This window comes from Augochlora pura, chromosome 1, assembly GCF_028453695.1.
Source record: "Augochlora pura isolate Apur16 chromosome 1, APUR_v2.2.1, whole genome shotgun sequence".
Classification (NCBI taxonomy): Eukaryota; Metazoa; Arthropoda; class Insecta; order Hymenoptera; family Halictidae; genus Augochlora; species Augochlora pura.
In genome coordinates, this window is record NC_135772.1 from 20,643,957 (window position 1) to 20,670,927 (window position 26,971).

General features: G+C 48.6%; 1 protein-coding gene across 6 annotated transcripts in view; it reads right to left on the reverse strand.

The window, feature by feature from the left end:
* The window catches only part of Ppn (proteoglycan-like sulfated glycoprotein papilin), a 140,048-nt gene that overhangs the window by 40,859 nt on the left and 72,218 nt on the right, over positions 1–26,971 (reverse strand). For all 6 annotated transcript variants that reach the window (XM_078189446.1, XM_078189725.1, XM_078189538.1 and 3 more), the window contains exon 2: positions 3,573–3,633. In XM_078189446.1, coding sequence (XP_078045572.1) covers positions 3,573–3,633 — 61 coding nt within the window. The remainder of the gene's footprint in view (positions 1–3,572; positions 3,634–26,971) is intronic.

Sequence of the window (26,971 nt, forward strand, 5' to 3'; positions counted from 1 at the left end):
AAACGTTGATTGAAATTATCGCCGTCGAAACTCAGCTGCCCCGTGGAGAAAGAAAAATGAATTTTTATGCCCGACTGTTTCAGGAAATTTTAATCCTGTTGCTGCAATTCGCGTCAATGTTTCAACATTACTCATAGACGGGTAGAATTTAATTTCGATTCAAAGATTAATGTCAATATATTTACAGAGCAAAGGGTTAATAATCGACAAAGAGAGTACGCTGGAAAGATTGCTAAATGTTTTCGAGAGCATTCGTCTCTCCAGCCAGCTAATCTCCGTGGCATCGTGTCATCGACGGATTTAAGTCGGATTATGCGGAACGAGGACAGCGGCGGCGACGGCGGGCTCAATTACTAAAGGGCGAAAAATTGTGTCAATTAACTGTGTATTCCTAAAATAAGCTCGGCGCGTCGGAGACGCGCGCGGAATTCGGCGTGTCCGCGAGGATTGCGTGGCGAAGAGAGTTAATTAAATGGTTCGGGGAAGTGGACGCCGTCGAGGGTCAGCCGATGAACCATGAACGCGCGCGGCACACCGGCCACGCCTTTCCCTTAATAATCGTCGTGTCGCGGCTGTCTGGCCGCAAAACGGTGACGAACGCGGCGGCAGCAGCAGCAGGCCCCGTCCGTCCCGTGCAAATTGCAACGCGCCGCGCCGCGCCGCGCGGCCCGGACGATTTCGTCGAGCGCGAGATGCGCCCGATAACGCTCGCCAAAAGGGAATGCATCTGACACACGCCGGTGAATTATCGCGCGCTTCATCGTTCCCTGACTGGCCGGTTCAACTTGTCACGAGACACACTCGCAGCGATTGTTCACCGCGAACGCCGCCTTTCGCTGTCCCGTGAACTCCGAGGAGCTTTCGACGCGCCGCTCGAGCGGCTTTTCGCCGCGAACACGTACGCGCGTGATTGATGTCTAGGTCGACGGCGCGACGCACTCTGTCATTCCAGTAATAGAAAAACAAATTAAAAAATCGGTATCGTCTTTATTCCTTTTTTCTAATCGCCATCCGCTAAACACTCGACGTCTCGAAGACATCAATTTTACGTTTTAAAGACTTTCAAACCACGACTTGATTTGTAACATTGTAAATTGTAAATTACAATAGGACACGTCAAAGATACGATTCCCGTTCCGAGCGCCCATAAGATAAAATCGCCGCGCGACTTTTCGCCGCGTGCACGAAGACATCCATGGTGATAAATGTCCAGGTTGACAGCGCGTCGTTCCGTCCGGCTGCCTTCGCGTCGTCAACTCTTACGTGACCGCCGCACGGGCCTGCACCGCCACAAACTCTCGCTGGCGAATTGCAGAAAGCATTTTTCGCGTCTTGGAAGCGGTTGCGGAAAAGATCCGGCTGCGATAGTCCGCGCGTTTTTGCCGCGCCTCCGACAGAGCTTTGTTACGTGGCTCGTAGTTGAGTCGACTCGCGCGGTTGGAAATGTTTAAGTCCTTTTGCATCTCCGCGACGATTGCGGGCTGGATTTTTAGCCGCGCTCACCGAGGACATGCTCGCGGCTGAAGATTCGCCGGGGGGACAGGAGCAGGAGTCCGCTCGTTTTTGCTGCGCGGTTTGGTTTCACGAGCTTTGCTCGCCGATGCGAGAGGTTTATCTCGTCGCCGGGGTTGCAAACGCGAGGTTTCCTCCGCGCTCGAACAATGACCGACGAATGCATTTTTCGCGTCCCGCGCGCCGCGCGAACGGTACCGGAAAGGAGATCCTCCGCCGGTAGTCGGCTCGTTTTTCCTACACGGTTTGGTTTCACGAGCTGTGTTGCAAGGTTTATCTTGTTCCACGGCGTAAGAAGTGCTCGGCTATTTTCGCACTCGGCCGACCGTTCTTTTCTCGCGCCCCAGTTGCTGCGACTTTTTCGCTTTCAGCTACGAATTTGTAAGATTATTTTTGCTATTATTTTTCGCTGCGGAAATTTTTTAATAGAGCTTTTGTACTCGCTGTTAGCTTGCGTTTTGTGATATTATTTATGTCAACAGTCTAAGTATAATATCTACACTGACATATAAAATATATTATCTGTTAATTTTAATAATGTTTTTACACTGCGTCGACTGTAACAGTTAAATGTAATTAAGCTCTGTAACAGCTCTGCAAAATTTTAAGGAAATTGCCTATTGAAAAATTGCGAGGCTGCGACAGACTTTGACGAATCCCGGCGTCGAACGCGAGAGCGCGATTTCACGGCGGGGCAAAAATAAAGCGATTTTCTCAAGGTTCCGTGCAATTGGTAGCCAAAACGGGGCACAAAGGTAACACGATCCCCCCCGGGCTATTTCTCCTCCGAGTTATTTCTCGCGTAAGACGGACGCAAGGTGTACGAGCACACGAAATGGCGAGAAGGGGGGCGACGGGAACAGCGGGCGTGCGCATACAACGAGATTACCGTGGACCCACCCGTTGTGTCCCGTCTCCTCGTCCCATACTTTCACAGACCCGGCCTTCTATTTTCTCGTTTCGCCGGAATACACCCGCGAAACTCGCCCCCCTTCCTCCTCCTCGTCCACCCCCTCGGCGAAACAAGGCGGCTTTCATTTCGTTTCGTGCGCGAATCCGCGGGACAATGAGTCGACGCGATCGCCGAGCCTTTCATTTCTTCCCCGCGAACCCTTTTTTGTTTCAGCCTCGGGCTCGCGCATCCCCATGCTTCAGTTCCCAAGCTTACCACCGGTCGCCCCGACTTTTTCATATCGGACTCCCGACACGGTTAGCGCGATTTAACGCGATTTCAGGATCGATCGGCAAAACTATTCATCGCGAGGTTCGAGAGCTAGAGGATTTTCCGCCGGTAATTCTTCGCGGGATTCTTGTCTTTCTCGGTGGCGGAAATGGACCGCGGATTTTACGCGCCGCTAGCAAAATTCTATGTTTTAAAATATAAATTTTAAAATGATATTTTATAGCAGAAAAATATATAACCAGTTAGCTCTGTTCAACGAGCACACTTGTTAGAAAGAAGCAGCATCCCTTTTAAGAAATTATTCTACGTCAAATAAAACGAACCGTTCCAAAAACAATGTAACACCAATCTGCATAATTTGGCGGCGAGGAAGCAGGTGTGTCGAAGGAAAGGGTCAACTCGAGCCTGCGGTGTCGAGTCTCCTAAGGATTATCTCCCAAAGCAGACTAATTTCCCCGGCTAGTTAATCTGCCATTCGTTGAGCAGCCGGCGACATTTAGGATCCTTAATCGCGGTGTTTCGCGTCGAAGATCGCCCACGGTTTTCGAGCGTGAATTAGCTGGTAATGGGCGCGGCTCTTCCCGCATGGGTATCCGCATAAATTCAGCGCCGTGTATTCTCGTAAACTTTGTAAAAAGCCGGCAAGATAGTTCGATCGGCGTGGCGCGGCACGGCGCTTCGTCCCTTTGAAACTCAAGCCAGCCGCGCACACCACCGTCGGCCCCGCGTCCTGCCGGTGCAGCAAAGCCGAATGGAATGCAGCCGAAGGTGTTCCCGACGCAGCCCTTGTTTCAACATTATCGTCAGCCATCCACGGACCACCGCGAATTATCGAAGCTGGAGCGGAAACGAAACGATACTGGGATTCCATACTCACGTGTTTCGCGAAGGTGTCGCGCACGCAGAGCCCCGCGATTAGTATGAGAAGCGCCGACGACCTGGAACAGAAGACAATGTCCGATTAGTTATCGTGCGAATATATTAATGAAAGCACTGGATACTGTGCTGTTAATGAGAGCGCTAATAATAATAGACAAAAATAGAAAAATAGGAAAACATAGACGTTTTATTTTAGCCCTTCGCACTCGAGTGGTGACTCTGAGGCACCGCTAAAATTATTCTATCACGTTGCAAAATCATTTCGGGCTCGGTGGCATCATTGTTAAAGGAGCTGCTGTTGTCCGTGTTATGGACCCTGCCATCTTGAAATTGGTGTGTAACGTTGCGAGGACCGGAGGAACGGTGTACCCTGGGATTGCCATAATTGTTCGAAGCCCGGCAAGAGGGTCGACAGGTTATAAGCCGAGGAACCTGTCGTCTGTAACGAACTTGGCCGTAGGAGGTCCTCGTTAGAAGTGTTCGGGAGGATTCGGCTCCTCTCTCTCTCTCTCTTTACTCTCTATCTCCCTCTCTCTCTGCGTGTTGGTCCAGGCACCGGCAGCTTTACATATTCATAGCGGTTCGGATCTCGATATATCGCGGAACGATAGTCTGTTACCGGTGTAGCACGGCGGACGTTCATAAGCTTGTCCCCCGCGGCTACTCTCTCGTAAAAGATGTCAGCCATTGCCGCGGGCACGGTGGCCTATCAAAACCTAAACTCGATCCTCGGAAGTTTCAATGGCGATCGACTTTATCTGGAAGTTGGACCTCGAGCGAGACCGCGATAACGTACATAAAATTTCTTTACAGTTCACATACTATTGCCTAGTCGCCTAATCGTTGTCAACGTTGAAAACATTAAAAACCACCCTTTTGAACAATCGAACTATTTTTATCCATCGAAAGGAAAGCATTAAAGCATCCACAGCGAGTGCATGCATGGTCCTTTGTCTACGCTGAATCGGATAAATTTATCTCCGCTCGTGGAAACTTTTCACGATCCATAAAATGCATAAAGTTTCATTAAAAAAATTGCTTTAATTAGGAGAAAGTTTTATAGTTGCTGCTTCGGTCGTAAAAGTGCTGGAAATAGGGGGAAATTGCGAGGGTGGTTCCGCGAGACGCGTCCCGTGTATGAGAAGAGTTTGTACAGGGCGTTTAATAGTTTCGAGCGAATTTCTGTCACGCGTTACCAATGAATATGTACCGAATAAATTTTTTAGCACAATAGAAAGTCGATTAAAAATGTCTAGTTGTAATCCATTCGAAGTGCCGGTCACTGTACGCGTTAGCAAATTTCTTGTTTTCGACTTCCGTCCGCGTATAAATTCGCTGATAGGCGGACATCCCGAATATATCGAGAGAGGAGGTCGCCGGATATGGCCCGGCATCGATAGTATCGATTGTGTCGACGGCAGATTCGGCGAGAAAAAGCCAGCGGCGTGCGGCGAGTGTCATGAACGGGCAGGTGGAACGGCCGGGTGATTCGTTGAATCGTGAATGAACGTGTTTTTCTGCTGCATCGGCGCGCGCGTTGTTGCGTAAGTTCTTTGAGTGGGCGTCATTCAGAGGTTTTGGAACGTTGCCCGGGAACCCGGCCGGGGGAGGAGGAGGCCATTCGAGCTCTCCAGACTACATTCGAACGGCTGCTATCGGTCCCAGGACATAATATTCACCGTGAAAAATAGCCGGCCGGTGTTATTGGCCGGGGGAACGACGCGGAACGTCGCCCCCGCTGCTCTAATGGCCCGCCGACCCGCGCGCAACAACAATCCGCCACGGCGAAATGAATCGACGAAAAACCTCTCGCAAATTACTTCGCCCGTCGGAGAAACTAATTCTCGAGATAATGAGGGTTTTAAGTACCCTGGAACGCTACGGCCTGGCACCTTTTCAGTCGCGAACGGCCACCACCCGCCCGCTCTCTCTCTCTCAATTATAAGCGAGACGCGCGGCAACGGAAAGCGCTAAACTGGAAAACTCGGAATTTCATTGTTCCGGCATTGCTTCGGGAATGACGGATCGCGTGTCCGTCGCTTCGGCCGAGGAGGCGTCAATTTAATATTCCTAATATCTCCGAAAAAGCAGCAACTGTCGGTCGAATATTCCTCGTTAAAATTTCCTTTTAATTTTTAATATTCTTTGGAATAAAAAATCCAAGGTTCAAATATTCCACGGAAGTCTTTTTCAAAACCAACGTTCGCACCGTCCCGGGGATCTCTGTCTCATCGAGTCGTCGCGAAAGTTGATCCGCGGATCTTGCTAATTAGAGGTGTTCCGAGAACAGGCGCGTATCGTATCACGGTCCACTCGAAATCAATTTCTTGTTCGCCACCCAATTAAAATAATTTACCACGGACCAATTACCGCACCCACGAGACGTCGTCCGCCGGCAATGGCCGGGAGGAGGACGAGCGCGACGATAAGCCCAGCTGTGTGTTTCGGTGGAACCGGTTTTCCGCAGCCGAAACAGAAACATCAGGAAGACACCGCGGACGCAATTAGAGCCCTGGGAGCCGCATTCCAATTAATGCCACCTCGTACACGTGTTCCCCCTGTCGTGTTTCGGCCGAACTGTATAGCTTAAAATTGCTTGTCCCCCGGACGGTAATTAGACTTCAGACTTTTCCAACCAATAAACTAACGCGCCGTTTCGTCTCCGCGCGCTCTGTTTGCCTCTACTACTGTGCCCGTGCATGACAGTCCTTTTCTACTTGCCGCCGACGACCATTCCCCCGAGCAGTAGAGCTATCTCGGAGGCAATCTTTTCGCGAGAATTAAACCTTGTTCGTACACTTTAAACGAGCTGAACTTTTTCTTAACCTTCTCGACGGACTGCGAACGTCTTATCGATGTCCACTTTACGTCCGTTTTAGCTCTTAAGTCGACTTGACTTAATATACCTAATAAACTTACCAAATTTAATAAACTTAAAATATGTCCAAGCATTTTCTATGTTTTAACGTCTTATCGACCCATCCAAGATTCCTTATATTGTTTAATTATACTGAAATTCTGCGGAATTTTTCTCCGTCTGTTTCCAGCGAAATCAAGTTTCTGGCGAACTTAGAGGCATCCTTGGCTTTGTCTCCCGGCTGCAGCGACATCGTCGTACAGTTATGAAGTAGTATATACCGCTCCGGTCGATGCAGCTTTCAAGTATCAAATGTCAATGGACCAGAAACAGACCTGTATCGATCCTTGTTGGGCGACAATGTTAGGCAATTTAACCTTTCGCGCCTCGAGAAGGAACGCCAACCCTAAGAGCACTGAACTTCACGCTGTATATGAAATATTCACAATTTCTTGTTTCAAAAATAACTTTCGTATTTCTATTATTAATTTATTCTTGGCTGGCAACTGGCATCACAGTTTCCCCGCGAAAATGTCCCAAACACAATTCACCCTGGAATTAAAATATTAAAATCTGGTTCTAGCATCATATTTGCTCCTGCAGCACAGGTGTGAAACACAGTTGCTCATCCAACGAAATTAAATTGGAAAAATCCAAACGTTAATTGTGTCAAATAAAAAAACGTTACTGTTAATCTCGGAACTAATCGCCGCCGAGAAATACAAGAACGAAGCCCCCCCCCGCGAAAGGGTTCGACATCCTCTGTAGCAGGGTGTCGCGCGCATATTTATTCCGTGCGCGGCGTGCAGAAATTAACTCGGCAAACACGGGGACGGGGTCGTTCGCCCCCCCCCCCCCCCCCCCTCGTGAAATTCTCGCGCGCACCCGAACCGGCCCCGACAATTTTCCCCGATAAATCAGCCGCGAAAGTAGCGGCCGCCTAATTCATACAATTTCAGAAACACTTCGGAGATTTATCGGGCGGCGCGGTCGCGTGTAAATAGCGAGAGCAACGGTTCGGAGAACCGCGACCGGTGGCTGCGAGGGGGTGTAAAACGGGCGGAGGGCGGAGGGCGGATGAGGGGGTAGGGGGCAGGGCCGCTGCGAAATAATTTATCGCAGCGCCCTTGCAACAGCCGGGAACAACGACCGTGAGCGAGTTGTACCGGTCTCCATAAATCGAGCTGCGACGGACTCGATTACCTGGTTGCCAGCTCTCTCTCTCTCTCTCCCCCGCTCCGTTTCCACAAAAACCCAGATTTTTCCCGATCGAAATTCATGTCTTTGTTTGTCGCATACATTATTCATTCGCTGCGGGATCAGTCTCGAAGAATTCCGGAACAATAGAATTTTAGTTTCTGGTCGGTTCTTTATCGCATTTGAAAGCCACCCTCGTGGACCAACAGTTTTATGAACGCCGTAGAATTCCGGAAACAAAAGGGAAAATAGAAATTTTGTTCCACCTGTGGCGACTTTATCGATGGCACGTGGATATATAGCTCTATGCGCGACTCTGCGTGTTTATAAAATATTACAGATTCTCGAATTATTAAAAAATGACACCCCTGTTCCACCGAGCTCGCAAGGAACCTTTCCGTGCCTGAAACGAATGCTTCGAAAAAAATAAACACAGACGATAATAATTAAAAAAAAACTAAGAAATATACCATAGTAAAATAAAAAATAAAATAATAAAAAAAGCAGGCGCAAACGGGAAGCTTTACCGAAAATTCTGTCGACGTGTTTCCGGCTCGTTCCAGTTTGGTCGCAGCACGCGACAACCCGAGAGAGAGCGAAGGGAAAAGGCGGGCCGTTAGGGAGGGAAGGGTGGGGGACATAGAGACTCACTTTCGTCAGGTGGAGACAACGGCCCCCGCACGCGTAACGATTACAGAGGGCAGCGTGTAACTGTTACTCTTTCTCTCGGCGCGGCGCGGCGAGGCGAGGCGCTGACGTAACGAGTTGCGGGACGGCTCCGGTGAAACTTGTCCCGCCGCGGCCTGTCCGAGAGGAGGATCAAAGTCTGGGTCAATGCTGCGGCGACCAGTTTCCACCGGAGAATCGCGTGCTTCCTGCCCACGTTCCCCGCTGATTTATTGGGAACGCTTGCCCGGCGCTCGGCGATGACGCTTCTCCTCGGCTTCTCTAATGAATCGTCGCCGCGTTCGAAGCGCGTCGCGTGCTGCAGGTGCCGGAATGCGGACGAGATCGTTGATGCAGCTGGTCCTCGTCGGCTCTCAGCGTGATTCGAGAACCTCCCCTACCCTCTCCGCCTGTAGCATCTACGAACGGTTTCACCGGTTCGTGCGAGAGTGTCTCGCGAGGTCCCGGTTGCCGCAAAAATATCGTTGCAGTTTCCAAGCGGCCGAAAAACATTTTTATTTTACAGAGGACTTTTCCTAGGACTTTCCAGAATTTTCTAGGCTTTCCTAAAACTTTATAGGACTTTATAGAATTTTCTAGGCCTTCCTAGAACTTTATAGGACTTTATAGAATTATTTAGGACTTCCTAGGACTCTATAGGACGTTGGTAGGACATTCGTTGAATCCTATAATCCTAACAAAACCTAGACGTCTTCACGTCCTTAAATACGTCTTAAAATATAATTAAACTTAATAAACCCTGAAGTGCAAGAGCCACACACGTAGATGTTTTTACAGCGCCGCGCGGTGGTCGACCCGGCTTTGTCGTAAATTAATGACGCACGCTGGCTAATTGCGGAACCGTGAAAAGGGATTTCGCATAATAATACGCGACGCAACGATACCGACGATCGAACAATTCTGCTGACTTAATTACAAGTTGCTGTCGGCAATGATCCAATTAAACAACAATTTGCTGAAATTATTTCAACGATGGCCGTTATAAATTGGCGACGATTAATACGAGCCAATGCTTGTAAGCCAATTAGAAGCTTCGTGTATTTGTACATATATAAAATACGGTTCTCCTTATTTTATTCGAACAATTGAAAGATCGTATCGCAAATGTGTGCTTCATTTTTAGCAGGATATAAATTATGAAATTATAGAAATGTCTGGTATTGGCGTATGCTGGTCAATAATCTGGTCGTGAGTGTGTTAAAAATGGCTCGCAAATTGAACTGCTCGCAGAAAATTTCTGAATTATCCTCCTCGTTCATATTGCAACCTTGCACGCCTCGTTTCCGCGCGGAGACAGGCCGGTACTCGCCGAAGAAATTGCAGGTTAGCCCACGGTTCGTTACGTCGTTCGCGACGCCTCACTTTTTATGGAACCCCTTGTCCATTCCCCTGTCGCCCCCGTGAAATTCCATCGTAAACGACGATACACCGTTTCATATCAGCGCGGGGCACTCAATTCTCCCAGCTGTGTTTCGTTCAACTATTGGCACATTTTCGTTCAACTGTTGGGCATATAACAATTAGAAAACTTTCTGCTCAACAGAGTTATAGTATATATACTGATTCTACTACTTGTTGAACACGATAGTCGCGGTTTCCAGAAAATCAAGCGGCACGAAATTAATAAAAATTCTTGCCCCTCTTTTAAAATTCTTTTCAATCAAATTCGCATCTGTGTAACGAATAAATCCCGTCCTCTATTAGATAGTTGATCTCGGATCAACGGGAACGCAGCGTTCGCGAGTCGCATATTGAAAGAGCGTATTTTCCAGCGGCTGCGAACAATCGGCCCGGGCGTTTCGACTGTCCTCGGGAGGATCCGGCCCCGAAAACGCGGGGGCGACGCCGTTTTGATCGACAAAAGCCGGCCGGTAAACCGCGCCGAAAGAAAATCGACGACTCGCCGATAAATCCTAGCTTCTATAGATTCGAATGGCCGTGTCGCTGACAGCTGGAGAGAGAGGGAGAGGGAGAGGGAGAGGGAGAGAGAGAGAGAGAAAGAGAAAGAGAGAGAGAGAGAGAGGAGCAGATTAAAAGAGAAGTTTCCGGCGCGGCGGGAAAGCAATCTCTGGGCGGCGCGAGCCGATAGACGCGACCGGCAACAGCGTTATTAATAACCGATAAACTAGTTAAAATGTTATCGGATCGGCCGTTATCCCGGCGCGGGCATGCACGCTCGGTTTCGCATGGGGACCGCGATCAGATACCACGTCGGGTGGCCACTTTCGCGTGTCCGCGTACCGTCGCGTTTTTCCGACTTTCGGTATTCCCGCGTATCGGCTGCGCCACGCTAATGAGCCCCTTGCTGGATGCGCCTTCGAAGATCGCATCGCTCGCCCCGCGACTTTCGTTATCTGGATTCTATTCTATTCGGAGCGCCGTTTCGTAGTCGCCGGACCCGCGACGAATCGAAATGAGAACTGTTCTCTACCTCGCGGTCCTCGAACCCTCGGCGAATCGCTTCGCTGGACGGATCGCCAACCGATATAGTATAATAGTTTATAAATAATATTATTATACTGTTAGAATTTTATAACACTGTAATACTATTTAACAGAATAGTATTTCCAAATAGAATTTTACTTAAACAAATATTTCCTATTTTATACGAAATTGTTTTATTATTTTCTTCAGCGCACCTGGGTAACAGGTGTCCGGAGGTGCAGGGGGTACCGCGCGCAGTCGACTCACGAACGAACAACGTCTCTCGAGATCCGGTAGAGGACTGCTCGCGACGTCGAAATTCCAAAGTTCACAGAGTAACAGTGAAATCTTGGGAGAACGTAGCCCGGGCTCGCGCTATCGAGTTATAGGATCCGGCGACGGTGTTAATTCGTTAATCATAAATATTCAAGAGTCAATTACCATCGGTGCGAAGGGTCGCGCGAGCGCGCGCGCTCTCTCGCCGGATCAATTAATTATCGATTTCCATTACGCCTGCGTAATGACCTATTAACAGCCTTGCGCTCGAGATCCTCCGAGCAGGGAACTTCGGTTTTAATATCGCGCAGCGCGCGGTCCTCGTGCATGTAAAGTTTGCGTTCCCCGCGACCGGGGCGGCCCACTTGAACTTCGGACATTATTGCATGAATTATTCCCGGCGGTTCTCCATCGACTCGTAAATAGCCGAGAGGAGAAGCACGCTGTTCATACTTTTAACGAGCAAACGACCAGCTGGCTGCCGCCGCCGCCGCCGACGCATTATTTTTACTTTCGTTTGTCGCGTTCCGAATCATGATTACGCGCGTTTACGCGAATTTCAACGAACACCGAGTACGAGATTTGATCGCGGCCGACGACGACGGTGCGCCGTTCGATTCCGAAACTCCCGATGGCTCTCGCGAGGATCTAACGTTTAATTACGATAACTCCGACCGCGAGCGCATTCGACCACGTTCGAACCGAATTTTAGGAGAAGTTAATATCCCCTAGCAGTAATGCGGCATCGAGTTCGATCAATCGAACGTTTCGCTGGCTCTCCGCAGCAATTTCTATAAATTATAAAGGAAAATCCGATGTCCGATCGCGATCATTTCAACTCGGCGGCCGCGCAATTTCGACGAATTTAAAAGCAGGCCCGGTCGAATTTAATTGCCGGACTGCGATCACGGTGATTTTCAATTTAACTGGACGTTTTATTGCTGTTCGAGAACGCGCAGTAAACGTCTCGACGAGGGGCCGTTTATTACGGAACTTTGCGTCGCCGACTCCATCGATCGAGGGCCGAGATCAAGACGTACCACGGTGGTCCACGGCCGAGAATTTAGTAACAAATTGCTGTAATCTCTTAACCTGTCGAACCACTGAACCGCTAAAGATAATGAGGAAGCTCTAGTTTTTAGTTGCTGATAATTAAGTATTAATAGTATTTTAATATTTAGTATTTAAATATTTAATATTTAACACTGAATATTGAATATCGAATATTGAATATCGAATCAAATGATTTTTTTAAAGCAATACAAATAGAGCAATTACCAAGTCGTCTGTTTCTTCAAACGACACTGAATTCTTAAAACTGCGTCGCTCCGCGTGCCCGCGACTTTTAATTAGACGAAGCCGTGGATCTATCAGCGCCACAATTGACCTGCAATAGTTTTCGCAAGCGACGACGGTCGCCGAACGAGCAGCGGCCTCGCCGTTTCACGCGATAAAGCACGCGAGCCAATTATTTTAATTTGCCGGTCGCGTAGTTTCGCCGCGAACCGAAGCCAAGAGGGGTGGTGTGTGTCTCTCACGAAAGAACACGCCTCGTAACTCCGATTCCATCCTGTTCACGCCTCGGCACATTGTCCACGGCAATTACACTCTCGATCGAGACCGGGGGGAGGGGGCTAGGGGGCGGTAAAAAGGGATCGATTTCGGCCGCGCGCAATCGCGAAAATTACACGTCTCTCGTACTCGAGCGGGCCCGTTGCGAATTACGTCCGTCTCACGAAAATCATACGTCTTCCCTCCGTAACAACGCGACCATCTCCTCTCGTCCCTCGCCCCCTCCCCTCGCAGCGAAACCGCGGCTTTTAATTGTGCCAATAGGTAACGAGCTGAACTCCGGCCCGGAAGTTAATCAAAGGGGGGAGAGATCGCGCGACCCAGTTCCGAGGAAGAAAGAGTTGCGAGACTCGGCGACGCGGGTGACACGATTGCGGGCGAGATCCTGGTCTAGCCATGCGATTTAAATGATTTTTTAATTATTTATTTAACGTATTTGAAAATCATTAATGCGCTTGTCGAATTTTGTGGAATTATTGCGCGACCTGTTCCTGAGCCTCCCCTTTTACTACTCCAAATATATTGTACTACTTTATCGAAGACGATGCTTTATAGACACGGACGAGTTTGGACCAGCCGAACCCAGAGTTTAAACCACGAAGACAGCGGGGCCCTGGTAACACGGGCGAACGATCCGGCGCAAAGGGATAGGGCACCGTTACAGAGAGGCCATCCTGGCACGATAATTGTCGCGAAATATTTCATCGGGGCGACCCGAGAGAAACCCGATCACCGTGTCGTTAATTATCGAAACGGGGCCATTTGTTTTTCAAACGATCGTAATTGAGCGGAGCCGTCGACAAGGCGCGCCTATCCATTGTACGGGACCCGGTCGTATCGTTCCGAGGTGATGCACCGGCCCCGGAGGATCTACACGACCGTCTCGCGCGCGATCCACCAGGAGGATCCGCGTGGCCTTCAACCGTAATATCCACTTTCGTGCGAACGGTTCACTGCCCCCCCTGCCCCCCTGCCCCCTGTTTATCCTCGTGAAACGGCGCGTTAATTGCCAGCCATTAAGGGTGGTTCATTCGGTGGCCGTCGAGGCACCGGGGTCTCTCTCTCTCTCGTTTGTTCGCGGACCGAGGATTGCGGGCTGTGCTCGACTGGATGAATTGTAGAAATACGATCCGGCATTGTTGAATCTTCGTTTGTCCGGTTGCGTGTCGTTGTCTAATCTGGCGGAACGCTAAGTGTTCATGGTAATTACAATGCTTGTAACATTTCACTAATTTCTTCATGTCTTAAGTCTATTGATATTAAATATTGAATTTTGAATATTAAATATTTGGACATTGAATATGGAGCATTAGATGTTGTAAATTAAATATGGACCATCGGATACTGTACGTTAAATATTGATTATTATTCCCAGGTCCATAGATCTTCACAGAATACTAAAAATTGACCAATTCGTAAGAATTGTCTTTCCCGTCGAATTCCATGGAATTCTTGAAATCGGAGCACAGAGCGGCAAGGCTCCGTGGTTCCCGGAGCGATCAAAGTCAGGAGTCCTAACCGCGATTTTACGAGCCACTATAATTCTGACCATCATCGCTGGCACGTTCCCAAGAATCGGCCGGCGGCGGCGGCTGTGGCGGCTAGATGCCCGTTCGGATAACCGGCTAATACCGAGGTTTACGCTCTTTTTCGTCGGCTGGCAGTGGATAGCGATCACCGACGGCGGACCCCGACCCCGAATCCGAGTAATTGGATACCGAACTGGAGCCGTATAATGAAGAGATTATGCGTGGCCGCGCAAGACGAAGGCGGAAACTTTACGCGGAACCGCGAACCGCCGAAAACTTTCGCGAACTCGATACTGTTATCAATTATTAAAGTGGGTTATCGAAGTTAACCCTTTGCGGGCGAGAGGCGACTCTCGCTCGGTTTATGTTGAGACAATTTGTATACAAATTTGTTTGTAAATTATGTAATTATATGCAATTGCATATAGTCGACACATCTGAGAAAATCTTCCGCTAAAGATTAAAATACGCGTCTCCTATCTTTAAGAAAAATTATACTTTGATCGTCGAAATCTTCGTTTCAATATACATACTCTCGCACAGAGCAGCATTGTCCGTCTCGAAGGTGAAATCCGGCCCGGCAAGGTCTAGCTCTCCCATCCGAAATTTCTCGTCGGAAGAGAGAAGGCCGTAAAGCAACGTCGTAAAGACACCGACCGATCCGCAATAAACCCCGGTCGCGTTATATGAACCTCTCATTGTTCGATATCCAGTAATTTGGTTGGAACCGCGATAGACATCTTAATTGGATCCTATGTAACCCACTTGTGCTCCTCTCGAGTCGCATTGAATTCTACTTTACGAACGCTCCCCGCGAGATTTTTTACGATTCCGGTATCAACTCTGCTAGATTAACGAAAGCACTCGTTCGTCTCGGCATTATCTCGAGCCAAGGATTCCAGTTAAGGATCGGCAAGTTATTTGATAGAAAGATGCGACGACCGTCGGGGAGATCGTTCTATTATTGCGAGAAGAGATTTGAAATTCGTTCGTAGCTGTTCCTTTTGGCAATTGGTACATTTTGTTAAATACTATTTTAAACAAACTGTTTTAGTGCTACAATCTGTTGAATTAAATAGATATAAGTTCAAGTAAATAAATTTCAATTATAATGAATACATTTATAATTATGTCTGGAATATCATCGATAAAACTCAGCCGGTACCACCGTAAGAAAAGTGACGGAAACATTTTTAAAGTCTTGGCCGGTTTCTCGGGTCTTTTCGTCGAAATTCCATTCGCGCGTGCATCGCGAACAACGATCGCTCCGTCAGCGACGGGAACGACCGCTGGAAGAGATCTGCACGCACAATAAATGCTCGCTAGGATGATCCAACCGGCTGGAAGAGCTCTATAAAATATTAAACTTGCCACGTTTCACCGGTCCCGTCCGCCCGTTTAAGAGTTCGAAGTTAACGCCGCGTCTCGACCCATTTCCCGGTCGCGCTCGTTTATATTCCCGGCGAATTCTAACGAAGTTCGAGCGCGCATTAAAAAAAATTGACGGCCAAATCGTCAGCAGCTCCGCGATGGAACGCTGCGTACCATGGTTACCATAGTTTTTTTATAATTGTAAAGAGAAAAATAGCTGCCCGTGTTAGTGTTCAGCGGTGATCATTTGATTCATAATTTTTAATATAATTTCCAAGCCGTATTACGATGACCAAGCCACGCGAGAATTTCTATCGGCAGTCAAAGAGACCGGAAAATGGAACGAGAATATTTATTTAACCCCGGAGCAGGCACAGGCAATTTTCAATAAACCGAGCAAGCTATAATCGCGAACGAGGACTTCTAAGCAGGCTTATCAGAAGACGGAGCAGCCCTGGAGCGCCGAAACCAGGTTAATACTAATAACAAAATACACGCGAGCGCCCTGCGCTCCGAGGAACAGCGTGCGTCATTATCGGCGCGATCTACATACCCCGCAACATCTTATTACGAAAATGAAGCCGCGGTTTGGGTTTCGCGCTTATCGGCCGATCGCAGTCCGATTCCTCAATTACTATTAATCTTGGGCTCGATACACCCGGTCGAGAACAATAGAGAACAAGCTTGGATCGAACGGCCTGATGCGACTTAATCCTCTTGCGATGCGATCGCATTAGGATTCCGACGATATATCCTCTCGCCACGCGATGACCGAGGTGGTCGGCTGCGGGAATCGAGCCTGTCGAGGTCGCGACTGATCTTGGACGAGAAGACGCTCCGATCCTCGGCCGATTACCTTGCTTTATTATCGGCGGACTCGGCCTAATTGAAAGCTGAAATACGCGTCCGAGACGCTCGCGGCGCCTCTCTCGCCGAGAGGGAGACGCGTTGATTAAATCCTCGAGGCTTGTTTGCTTCCCAACTTGGTCTATAGTCCGCGCGCGTCGGCAAGGCACCTTTTCGTTTACGTATTCCCCCTCCGCGCCGGCTGCCCCCCACTGAAGCGACTCTCCTCAACCAATGGCGATCGATCGCTGGAGCAATGGGGACGGCTAGTAGGAGGGGGAATACGCAAACACGAAGGGCGCCTACTTGTCGCGCGAGGACTATACATTTGATTTATATTTCCCATGAAATAACTCTCAAATCCAGTAACTTTAATTTTTCAGCTGATCAATCTTCGAGTCTCAACTCGAGTTATTAATAATAATTTGAAATTCTCTAGATTATCATCCGATATATCACGATCGACGTACTTGAATGACAGTGTTCAAAAGAATCGCGGATAGCGGGGGATCTGGTGATTTGTATCGCGTGTAATGCAGAGTAGTTAAGCATGCGAGATCGGAGCGCAAGAAACGGAGTCGCGGGCAAACGGAAGAGAAAATCAGCAGGACGCGGTGGGTGGCACGAGGATGCCATAGAAAGCGAACGCCTTCGGGATAAACTCCCATTCATCGAACCAATCAGACCCAACGGAGATCCGGCTCCTAGATGCTTCTCGGAAAGAATTCCTGCCTTTCGCCCGTAACAATATCCCCGCAGCTGCATAACTAATAGTATCTCATTAGGGGCTTCTTTCGGCCCGGCAAAAACCTATTGTCTCGGCCGGGATTTTCGTTTTATGCGCATCCGATAACGCCGCTCGCGCGCAGCCATTTAGAAACGGCATGCCGGGGTCACGGAGATCCGCGATCCTAATAATTTCTTTATTTTCCAATCCTAATTTAATCCTGGTTGGAATTTATTTATTTCAAAGCGAACACAATGGATTCGTATTTTTAGCGTTAATAAATTGTTCCGCGTATCACGCGCACGCCGGTGAATTACCATCGCGACGACTCCTCGTTTCCGCGCAGACTTCTCGAAAACGGTTTCGAGCGGCGGTTTCCGGGACCGCGGCGGCGGCGTGCGTTCCCACAAGTGTCGCCGCAAAAAGCCTTGAAAAAAGCGAGGCGAGTCGAGCGCGCGAAACAGAAAATCGATTTGTCAGCGGGCCGCGGCGGAACGATCTGCAAACCAGATTCCAGCATTGTTGTCGCCATAATGGGAAAGTTAATGGGCGCGTCGCGCGAAAAACCGGCGCGGCGTCTCTCGGCCCCGAGTTCTATCGCAATGGGGGAAAACGTCGGTGACTCGTACGAGCCGGGTCCTAGTCGACCGGTGCAATTAATCATCCGTCGAGGAACGCGCACCTAATTCGCCCGGTGAACGGCGACGACGCAGAGGGCCCGCGACGGGACCGGCCATTAGCCGTCGGAGGACGAGCGGGATTCCCGCGTGCGTCTGTTCCTCCACCTCTTGCGTCCTGGTAAAACCTGATCGGGTGATTTCCTCGCGAGCGGGGGCCCTCGTAAAGCCGTCGCTGCGTTTCCAGACGCCCGGCTCGGTCCATCCGCGGGGGCATAAACCACGTGACTTATTGGCCATTCGACGGGAGCGAGGCCCGTCGCAGGCCCGCTCGGAAACACACGCCAATTAGCGACCCCGTGTTACCCCGTTTCCCTTTCTTTCTTCCTTTCTTTCCTTTCCTTTCTTTCTTTTATTCTCCCGTGTCTGCGCCTCGCGCATCCGCGACGACGCCTTTTGTGCGCCGAGGAACGGACAATGGGAATGCGTCTGCTCAAGCTGCGAATGCTAGCGCAGCTTCACAATGGATTTATAGTCTGCGATCGCGTCTATTTTTATTGCAAATTACGACGCGATCGACGAATAAACACCATCGGTGCGCGAACGCTTCCTGTATTGCAGGGAAAAGTTTAAGACGTTAAAAATCAAGTGGTTCTATTATACACAGAGATACAGACGTCTCGAGGATGTTGCTTTCTTTAGGATTATAATTTATTTCGCATTGCAATTCAAAGGGACTGCGGTGAATTTATTGGCGTTATTATTGTTAAATTATTATTATTGTATAATAAATAAGAGTTTGAAGAAAGATAAATCAAGCAGCGACGCGACACTGTTCTTCCGACACTTTTATCACTTGCCGCATCGATCGGAGGAAGCCGGTGGACTCTATTCGGTAATAAAAATCGCCAAGTTTGTTAGAAAATTAACCTGGCTCCATCCGACGTTCGTTAAAAGTTCGTCAAAGAATAACGAGCGTCGAGGTGGATCAGAATTTGCCCGTTCCACCGTTCCGGTAACAGATTTTCTGGAAAGAGTTCGAGCTACCTGTTGGAGGAAGAGACGTCCGCAGCCTAAATCGCCGATTCGACGAGCATCAATCACGGCTGGCCCGGCATCGCGTAATCGAATTCCCTGACGCTCGATAATAAATCTCAATAATAACGTACACGGGGAGGGGGGAGGGGGGGCGAGGGCCAGTTAGCGATTGTCGACGGATCGAAAAAGCTGATCGGAAGCCGGGCCGGAACGGAAAAGCCGGCCGAAACGGGGCCAAGCAATTTATCAAAATCTTCGACTCCTACGACAATGGGGGGGACCGCCTATATTCCGCCCAACCCCCCCAGTCGACTGATGAAATTCTGATTGCGACGAATACCCGTGGAATCTTCGATCGCGGGTCTCTTTTCGCTCGCCGTATCCCCGTATTAACTTTCCGTCGAATACTCGTTTCGGAGCAACTTCGGAGCGCGGAACTTCGAGCCGGGGCTCTCGATATTCCGAGGACCCGGTTGGATCCCACGAACTTCCCCGTCGAAAGATTCTTGTGGCTCCGGGGCCTCTGATCAGTTCCGGAATCAACCCTTCGCTCGATTGGCCGAAGGGCTGCGTCGCTGCGAAAATTCGAGGAAAACTGCCGAGTCTCGGCGCAAAGTACACTTCGATCGACTAATTTTCTACAAAATCTTCTACAAAGTGTATTTTTGCGTTGCTTTATCCCGTTCCATCGAATGGGATCTTACGAAATTTTGTTCTAACAGACAAAGTTACAATTTCCTTGTTTGTTAAGGAAAGTGACTAGAGATGTCCTCCTCCTCTATTTTTGAGAACAATGTGCTACTGTAAAATATCATTTTACGATATCATAAAATCTATGATATACGGAAAAATAAGTATACGATGTTGTAAAATATCTATAAAAATCGCAGAGGAGATAGAAAAAATCAGTGTTCACCGTGGCAAAGCGAGCAGAAAAATATCTGGCCGAAGAACACCGTCGTCCGCTGCCGGAGACAACGAAACCGATCCATGGCTTTTTCTGGATCAAGGGGCGAGTCCTCCTCCCCTCCCCCCTCGGTTTCTCTCAGCGTCGCCAGCACAGTTCCTGTATTTCGAGCGGCTGTCATCGTCATTCAGCCCTACTCCGGCTGATGAAACCACCAACCCTATTCCCCATCCGGCGTTCATCCCTGTTGCGGGTCTTTGAGTCCTCGTTTGCCGCCTCTCTCGTTCACGAGAACCGCCGTCGTCGCCGCACTTCGGCTCCTGACGTGTTTCGGCCGGCAACTCCGGGAATAATCGAGGATAATAGTCGGCGGGGAAATAATCTGCCGGTACGGAAGGCCGCGCGCCGGTATTAAGGCAAACAAAGTAGGACCACGCCGTCTGGACAGGCAGCGCCGCGCCGATTTACCCGGTTTGATTTATGGTAATAGCTTGCTCGTTACCGGACACCTCGTTCTCTCGGGCTAATGAAATCGGAAGTCGGCGAAGGAGCTTTCCGCGAGGAATCCGAGTCCTCCGCCCGGATGATTGATGGCTCGCTGTCGATGATTTATCGTTTTCGATTCTAATGCCATCTCGTCGCGAGAAAATGCTTGTCGAGCTCTCTTGAACCATTTCAAGAGATAATTTGAATCTTTCTCGTTTGAATCTGCGAGCTACGACGTCGAATACAAGGCTTACTGTTTCACCACGGGACAATTTTAATTTTTCATTAAAATCTATAGACACCGTATCCGAAAATTAACATTACTAAACATATTACTAAATATTATTATAATATTATAATTATTATAATATTAAATAAGATATTAAATATTAATACTCGATATTATAAAAATATGTTAATTTACTCTTCCAACTTCTGAATACGAAAATCTTGTACTCCGAAACCACAGGGAAACCCATGGAAATTTCAATGTTCACACGTCCCTTTGCCTCATATCTTTAGCATCTCGATAGTTTCAGCGTCTCCGAGGAGCAACAATATACGTCGCAGATTTAATTAATCAGCAGCGTCGAAACAGCAAAAGTTTGATCGTGCGCCACAGGAAGCACGAAACTTGCCACAGCGGTCAGAAAAGATGCTAATTAGTAATTCCAATCTTGTTACAGGTCCGCGGAAGTCCCGGGAGCCTTTTTCCATTGAGGAGCACTGATATGCACAGGGTATGCCGGCGTCCCGGTATGAGCAGCCCGCTAATGAAAGTGCAACCGAAGATGCTCAAGTGAGCGGTTCAAGCGTCGAATATGTTTAAGCGCGGCTCAAAGAGCACCTTAGGGGAGGCCGGTGAATAACCGCCTTCGTCAAAAAGAGTTCATCGCGCTGAACCGCGCCCGGGACCTCATCTCTTAAGTCAGGCAGAGCATCGAATCCATTCGGTCCGCTTTGTCGGAGTTAAAAAATCTGCTTCCCTTCCCGGAGAGAGCGGTCTCTTATTATTCGCGGTTGCAGAAGAGCCGAGTTCCGTCCGCTTAACTTGGCAATATTCTTTTCGTTGTCATCTTTCGCTGTCGCGAGAGAATTCAAAATAGGAACGTCCGTGAATTTGTTTAGGTAAATTGGAGCTGTCTAAAAATATTTTACTTGGAAAGGTAAAGAATCGTTCGATTATTAAAAACAGATAATAAGCCACGATACTCTAGACCATTGAACTCCTCTGGTCGAAGCGAGCCCTCGTTTTTTCTCGGCGCCCTAACATTCTGCGAAAGTTGTAAACCAAGCCCTCGAATTTCCCCTAATTTCGCCATCGATTCCAGAAACTTCGCGAAAGTTCCGCCGGCAGAGAATTATCTCGATTCTTTTCATTGCTCCCCGGATCCACGGAATCTTGGTAGCCAAAGGGCCGAAGAAAGTTCTAATTGCGAGGGGATCGGGCCAATAGGTCACTGCGAGGCACCCGCGAGGACTCTATCTCTCTCTCTCTCTCTCTCTTTGATTTTCCGCGGCGGGAGTAGTTAGAAGGGTAAATCGAGTTATTTCATGGGTAGCTAGGCTCGCGGCACCGTAGAACCATCGAGTTCGCAGAGGTGTGACTCCGGGATTCGCAGGCTTGTCGGAGGATACGCGCGGGGAAACTTACAAGGGGTATAGAAACTTTGCGAGAAGTTGCCGGCAATTAGGAGCTTTGTGCACAAATAAGCTCCTGTCGCGCCGCGCCCGCTTCGACGCGGGGCACCACCGGTTACACGCGCAATCAATTCTATGTTGCGGAGCTTCGATTCGCCGAGACATCGAACACTGGCGCCGGTTTTTCTGAAATGTTAGATGCCGGGAACTTGGAGAGATTCTAAGGTTTCCGTGTCGGGCCGCCTCGAACGCAACGGTCGGGCCCGTCCGCCATCCGTAAGCCGCCGTGAACGGTTCAGGGTTGAGAAAACGCTTCGAATTTTCACGTATCGCTGCAGCTATTTCTCGGTTCTTAAACAAACGTGGACAATATTTACCAATTTTGCCAGAAAATTTGCAAACGAATTGCAAATGTTTAATTGTAGTAGGATTCTCTGGAAAAGTGCTAAACTACAATTACAATTAATTGTATTATGATTACTCGGGCAGTGGCCATTATTGTTCTCAACAGATATTCCTAACAGATGCCCCCGAGTCTCGTAACAGCTGACAAAAATGTCTGGCCACGAAGAGGGGAGTCGAAATTCCGTAGACGGAACGGCAAGCCGCGGGTAGTCGCGGTTTCCTCCAGCGATCAATCACCGGCGTAATGAACGCTTCACGGTAATAAAATCAATCCCCCCCTGGCCCCGTCGTTCGGACGGCGTTCATTAGGAGTTACGAGCGCGTTTCTATTATGCAGGCGCGATACGGCTCCGCTTTGTAATACAGTAAAAGAGGACACGCGGAATTGCGGGCGACATTACTCACCGGGAGAGAGGGGGAGAGAGAGAGAGAGCTTTGAGAGCACGTCCAGTTTTGCGCTCGGATGTGCCGTAAAAACAAGTGTCCCGGCCACGGGCACCGTGAAAAGGAACGGAAAACAAAGGGATGCTCTCCCCGCAAATTCTAGGCTCCCGAACGGTGAATAGCTTCGCAAGGTATCGACCGCGGCCGGTTTTATTTGCCGCGTTACCCGCCGAACGCGGACTCGTGTGTCCGCGATTGAAATATCACGGGAGGAACAGCGAGACACGCGATCGGCTCTCTCGCCGATTCTGAGCCGATGATCCATCGCCGAACGATTTCCCGGCGGAAGAACTCCCTCGGAAACGATTCTTCTCAGGACGATTTCATTCGAGATCACTTTCTCTCGTCGAGCTCGCTTTTCTTCCTTGGGGATGGCGGGCTACGATCGCGTTCGGACACGTCTTAGAACGCGGCGACGTCTTTCGAATACTCGCCAGACGAGTCAAATATTTTTCTGAGATTTTATATCGAGCATTTCGTGTATGTAAATTTTAGTAAATTTTATCTCTACAGTATTTCATAACTCTGATGCGTAAAATTCTTAGTCTAAATTACATACAATGGCAGCGACAAGTTTCGATGAAATTATCCGTGATTTTTGGGCAGCGTGCGCCAACATACTTTTAATATAGGGGTTGCACGTGTTGCCGAATCGCGCACCGCCCACGGTAATTATTCGGAGAATATGAAACATTCGCGATCTCGTTTCTCGCTCCCTTTTATGGATCATGAGCGCGGCAAATAATCCGGACGTTCGATGAATTATTTCAAATATTCACTGGTTCTGAAAAATTCGAAATTCCTCGAAGTGAATGATTTATCTGGAAAAATGGCGAGAAACCCGTTCGCGCAAGTCGAGGAAGAGAGAGAGAGAGAGAGGAATCGAGGCACGCGAAAAATACTGTTTCGCTCGTCTGCCCGGAACCCGTCCCGAAACGATCTCTCTCTTTGACCATGTTCCTTCCGACGATGACGACATCTCGCGATTAAATCACGCTTCGAACGCCGCCCACGCCCGTTGCAAAATTAACATCGCGTCCACTTTATTGCCGATGCTCGAACCGTCGCGTCCCGTCGCCTCGCTACTTTTCTACTTTTTCTGCTAATATTAATAGACGTTGCTTCGAATTCTCCGCTCCACGTAACGACGGGCATCGAAAGGCAACGAATTATTAAAAATATTTGGATCGCTGGTTCCGTTATCGTAATAATTTCCTTCCCCTGCAACATAATTTCCTCGGAGAAAAACAACATTAATTTGCGCAACGCACGGTTCATCTTAACGCTCAAGTATTAACAACGATGGAACAGAGTCGAGCGAATGCTACGAGTTTGGAAAATAAATCTGTCGCATTTCGCATGTCGTCCGACGCGTTGCCAGACGGAGAGATATGAAACCGTAATAAAAATATTAAAGAAATAGTCGGCGAAGAGTAGTGCCATTCCAAGATTAAAAACGAGGGAAAGAGGGATATCCAGCGGCAACTGAATTTCATCCCTCGAACCACCCTCATCGTCATCCGGCAATTTCAACTACCAAGCGCCCGGCATAATGTATCAAGCCCCCCCCCCCCTCTCCCCTGCTGGCATGTATCATGTTAAGCCAGCAAAAAAATAACCTGCCCGCGTAAACGACGTTCCTGCGACGGAATCGAACTGCTGCGAGTCCAACGGGGAGGAAGGACACCGGACAAAGAAAAAGAGCAGACGGAACGAGGGGGGAAAGAGAGAGAGAGAGAGAGAGAGAGAGAGAGAACCGTCGTCGACTAACCAAAACCGTCGGTAGCCCCTTTGTCTCAGCTTCGAGCTAATTGAGCGAAACCTCGGGCTAGGAATAGGTGGAGCAGGGCTCGGCTTCGATCGGACCCGCTTCGTCCTCCACCTTCCGCGAACCTAGAAGGTAGAACTCGTCGGATTCGCCAACCGTTCCTTCCTTTTTTCCCCCCGATAGCCCTTTTGGAATTCTTTCCACGGTGAGCAAGGGCTTCCGAAAGTCCCTCGGGCAACATAGAACCTCGAAGCAACCACTGCTAGAAACTTTTACAAATATATAATACGTTTTCTGGTTCTTAACGCGTTGCGACGGTGAATTGAAAAGCTGTGTTAATAGATCAATTATTTTCATTTTAAATGATTTTTAGGAGTATCTACTATGCCGGTTCAGACGATGAAACTTGTGAAATGTTTATTTATTTTTATATAAATATTAATTCAGTAAAGTGCGAATGCTAAAATTTTCTACGTATAAATATTTAGTCAATAAAATATAAAAGCTGCTTTCGGAGATTGGTTAGAAAAATCATGCAAACAGGTCCTGACAGTAGAAAAATTGTCGAGATTGTTGTTGGAGTTCTTTCCAAGAAATTGTTGCTAAACGTATGTAAACTAAACCGAGGACCGATACACAGTTCGCAGTGTGTTTTCTTAGAAGAATTTTTTTGTTCCGTCGTTTCCTTGGTAGAATTTTTCTTCCCAGGGTTTCCTTGGAAGAATTTTCCTCTCTATTGTTTTCTTAGAAGACGTTTCTTTTTACCTTCGAATTACAGGCCGATGTTGTACTTGGTCAAACACGCGCGCATGCTGTTTGCTTTCCTTTGGCCTTTGTACAACAGTTTATGTCTTCGAGTGAGAAAACGATCGACAGAGACAACGTGTCTCTTGTTTCCACAAAAAAATGTTCTGCTAAAGAAATCTCTCAAATATTTTTATAACATTAGGAATTGTGGAAGAAGAAATTGGAGATCGTTAAAGATTTTTAACGGTCTGTAATTTGGTTTGCAAGGACTATTACGGTAAATATAGGAGTACTGTGCGGTGTTGGTTTAATTCCCATAAACGCTTCCAAATAAGAGACGAATAACAGGCGAGCGGATCTAAAATCATTCAACATATAAATCTCCCCCGGGAACAACGTCGCGCGAATTAATTTTGTCGCAGCCACGAGAGCCGAAACATTCATCAGCCGAGCTCGCCGCCGATCGTAATTGTGCGGGTATTAGCGGTGTTCGGCCGGCTCCCCGAATTCTAATTAATTCCAGAAGTTGATTTGTTTCGAGGAGCCCGGCATTCGACCGCGAATTATTAAAGTTGGCGGCGCTTCCCCCCTCGGTGGTGGTGGTCCCCGCGCATAAATTTCATTAGCGAATTGCCGTCAAAATTTCCGGAAAAGATTCCCGGCGAAGCCCCTAATCACCGTTGGATTAACAGGAACGCGGCCGGAACGACCCTTATCGTTCAATTTGGCCCATTATTCGATCAAACCGGGTTCATTAGGGGACACGTTTTCGTGTCGCGGGAGGCGCGGCGGCGGCCACCGCGAAAACTTTCCCCGGGCATTTCATTTGCACGAGGTTCACGTCGGCGAACGCCGCAATTATAATTAAATACGCGAGAGAGCGCCCGGACGGACTGCTCTCCTCCATTTGCCGCCATTAACATAATAACAATGGCCTGTTGGCGCACGGACACCGCGCAGGACAACATTGCGCATACTTCGCGTCACCTGTCGCGCCGGAAACAATGATTCGACGCCTCTGGACACGCTGATTCCCGATATTTGCGATCCCCCCCCCCCCGGCCGACGAAATTGTTCGGCGATTTAATTACGGGATCCTCGCTCGAAATCCATTCAACGCCACCGGATCCGACCAAGTGTCCGTTTCGGTATGCTGTACCACGTTCGGATTCGAGACAAAGAACGCGCGAGACAAAAATCTGTGCGTCGTTTGTGCGCTGCGCCATCATTTACCGCATTGTTTCTCTTTGCTCTCAGGATCCGGGGGGACATTTTTGCCAATTTTCTTTTACGTAGATTACTCGTTAAGTGGACTGGTAGCTATACCATTAATTCTGTTCTTATGCATGCCATTAAAAAATTATTACACTATTACAAGCTACGATATTATTGTATATAGCACAATAGAGGTCTATATAGCCAGGGTTTAATTTTTAGCCATAGTCTATACCATGGTTACGAGGCCTATATTTGTACAAATGCCCGAACATCCACGTCTAATATTTTTTACTAAGGAGTCGACAGCGTAGAATTTTAATAGCTCCGCCGGCATGTAAAGAGGCGAGGTTCTCGCTTGAAATAATGATTGTAAATCGCGATATGAATTCCGGGGAAAGAAGCGGGTAAACGATAGGGAAGAAAGATTCAAGCAGTCGGTGCTCCAAGAAGTCAAACATTAGAGTAAATTACCTAGACTGAAAAAGAGAGGGCTGCGAGGAACGAGGAGGGCGTAGTAAGGATCGAGAAAATATTGGACGAAAATATGGGTCGAGTGGAAGTAAAACCGACGTATGTGCAAAAAGCGCGATCCGCGAGCTAAAATCTCGGCTGGCTAGAGCGCTAACCCGGCGTCGATGTG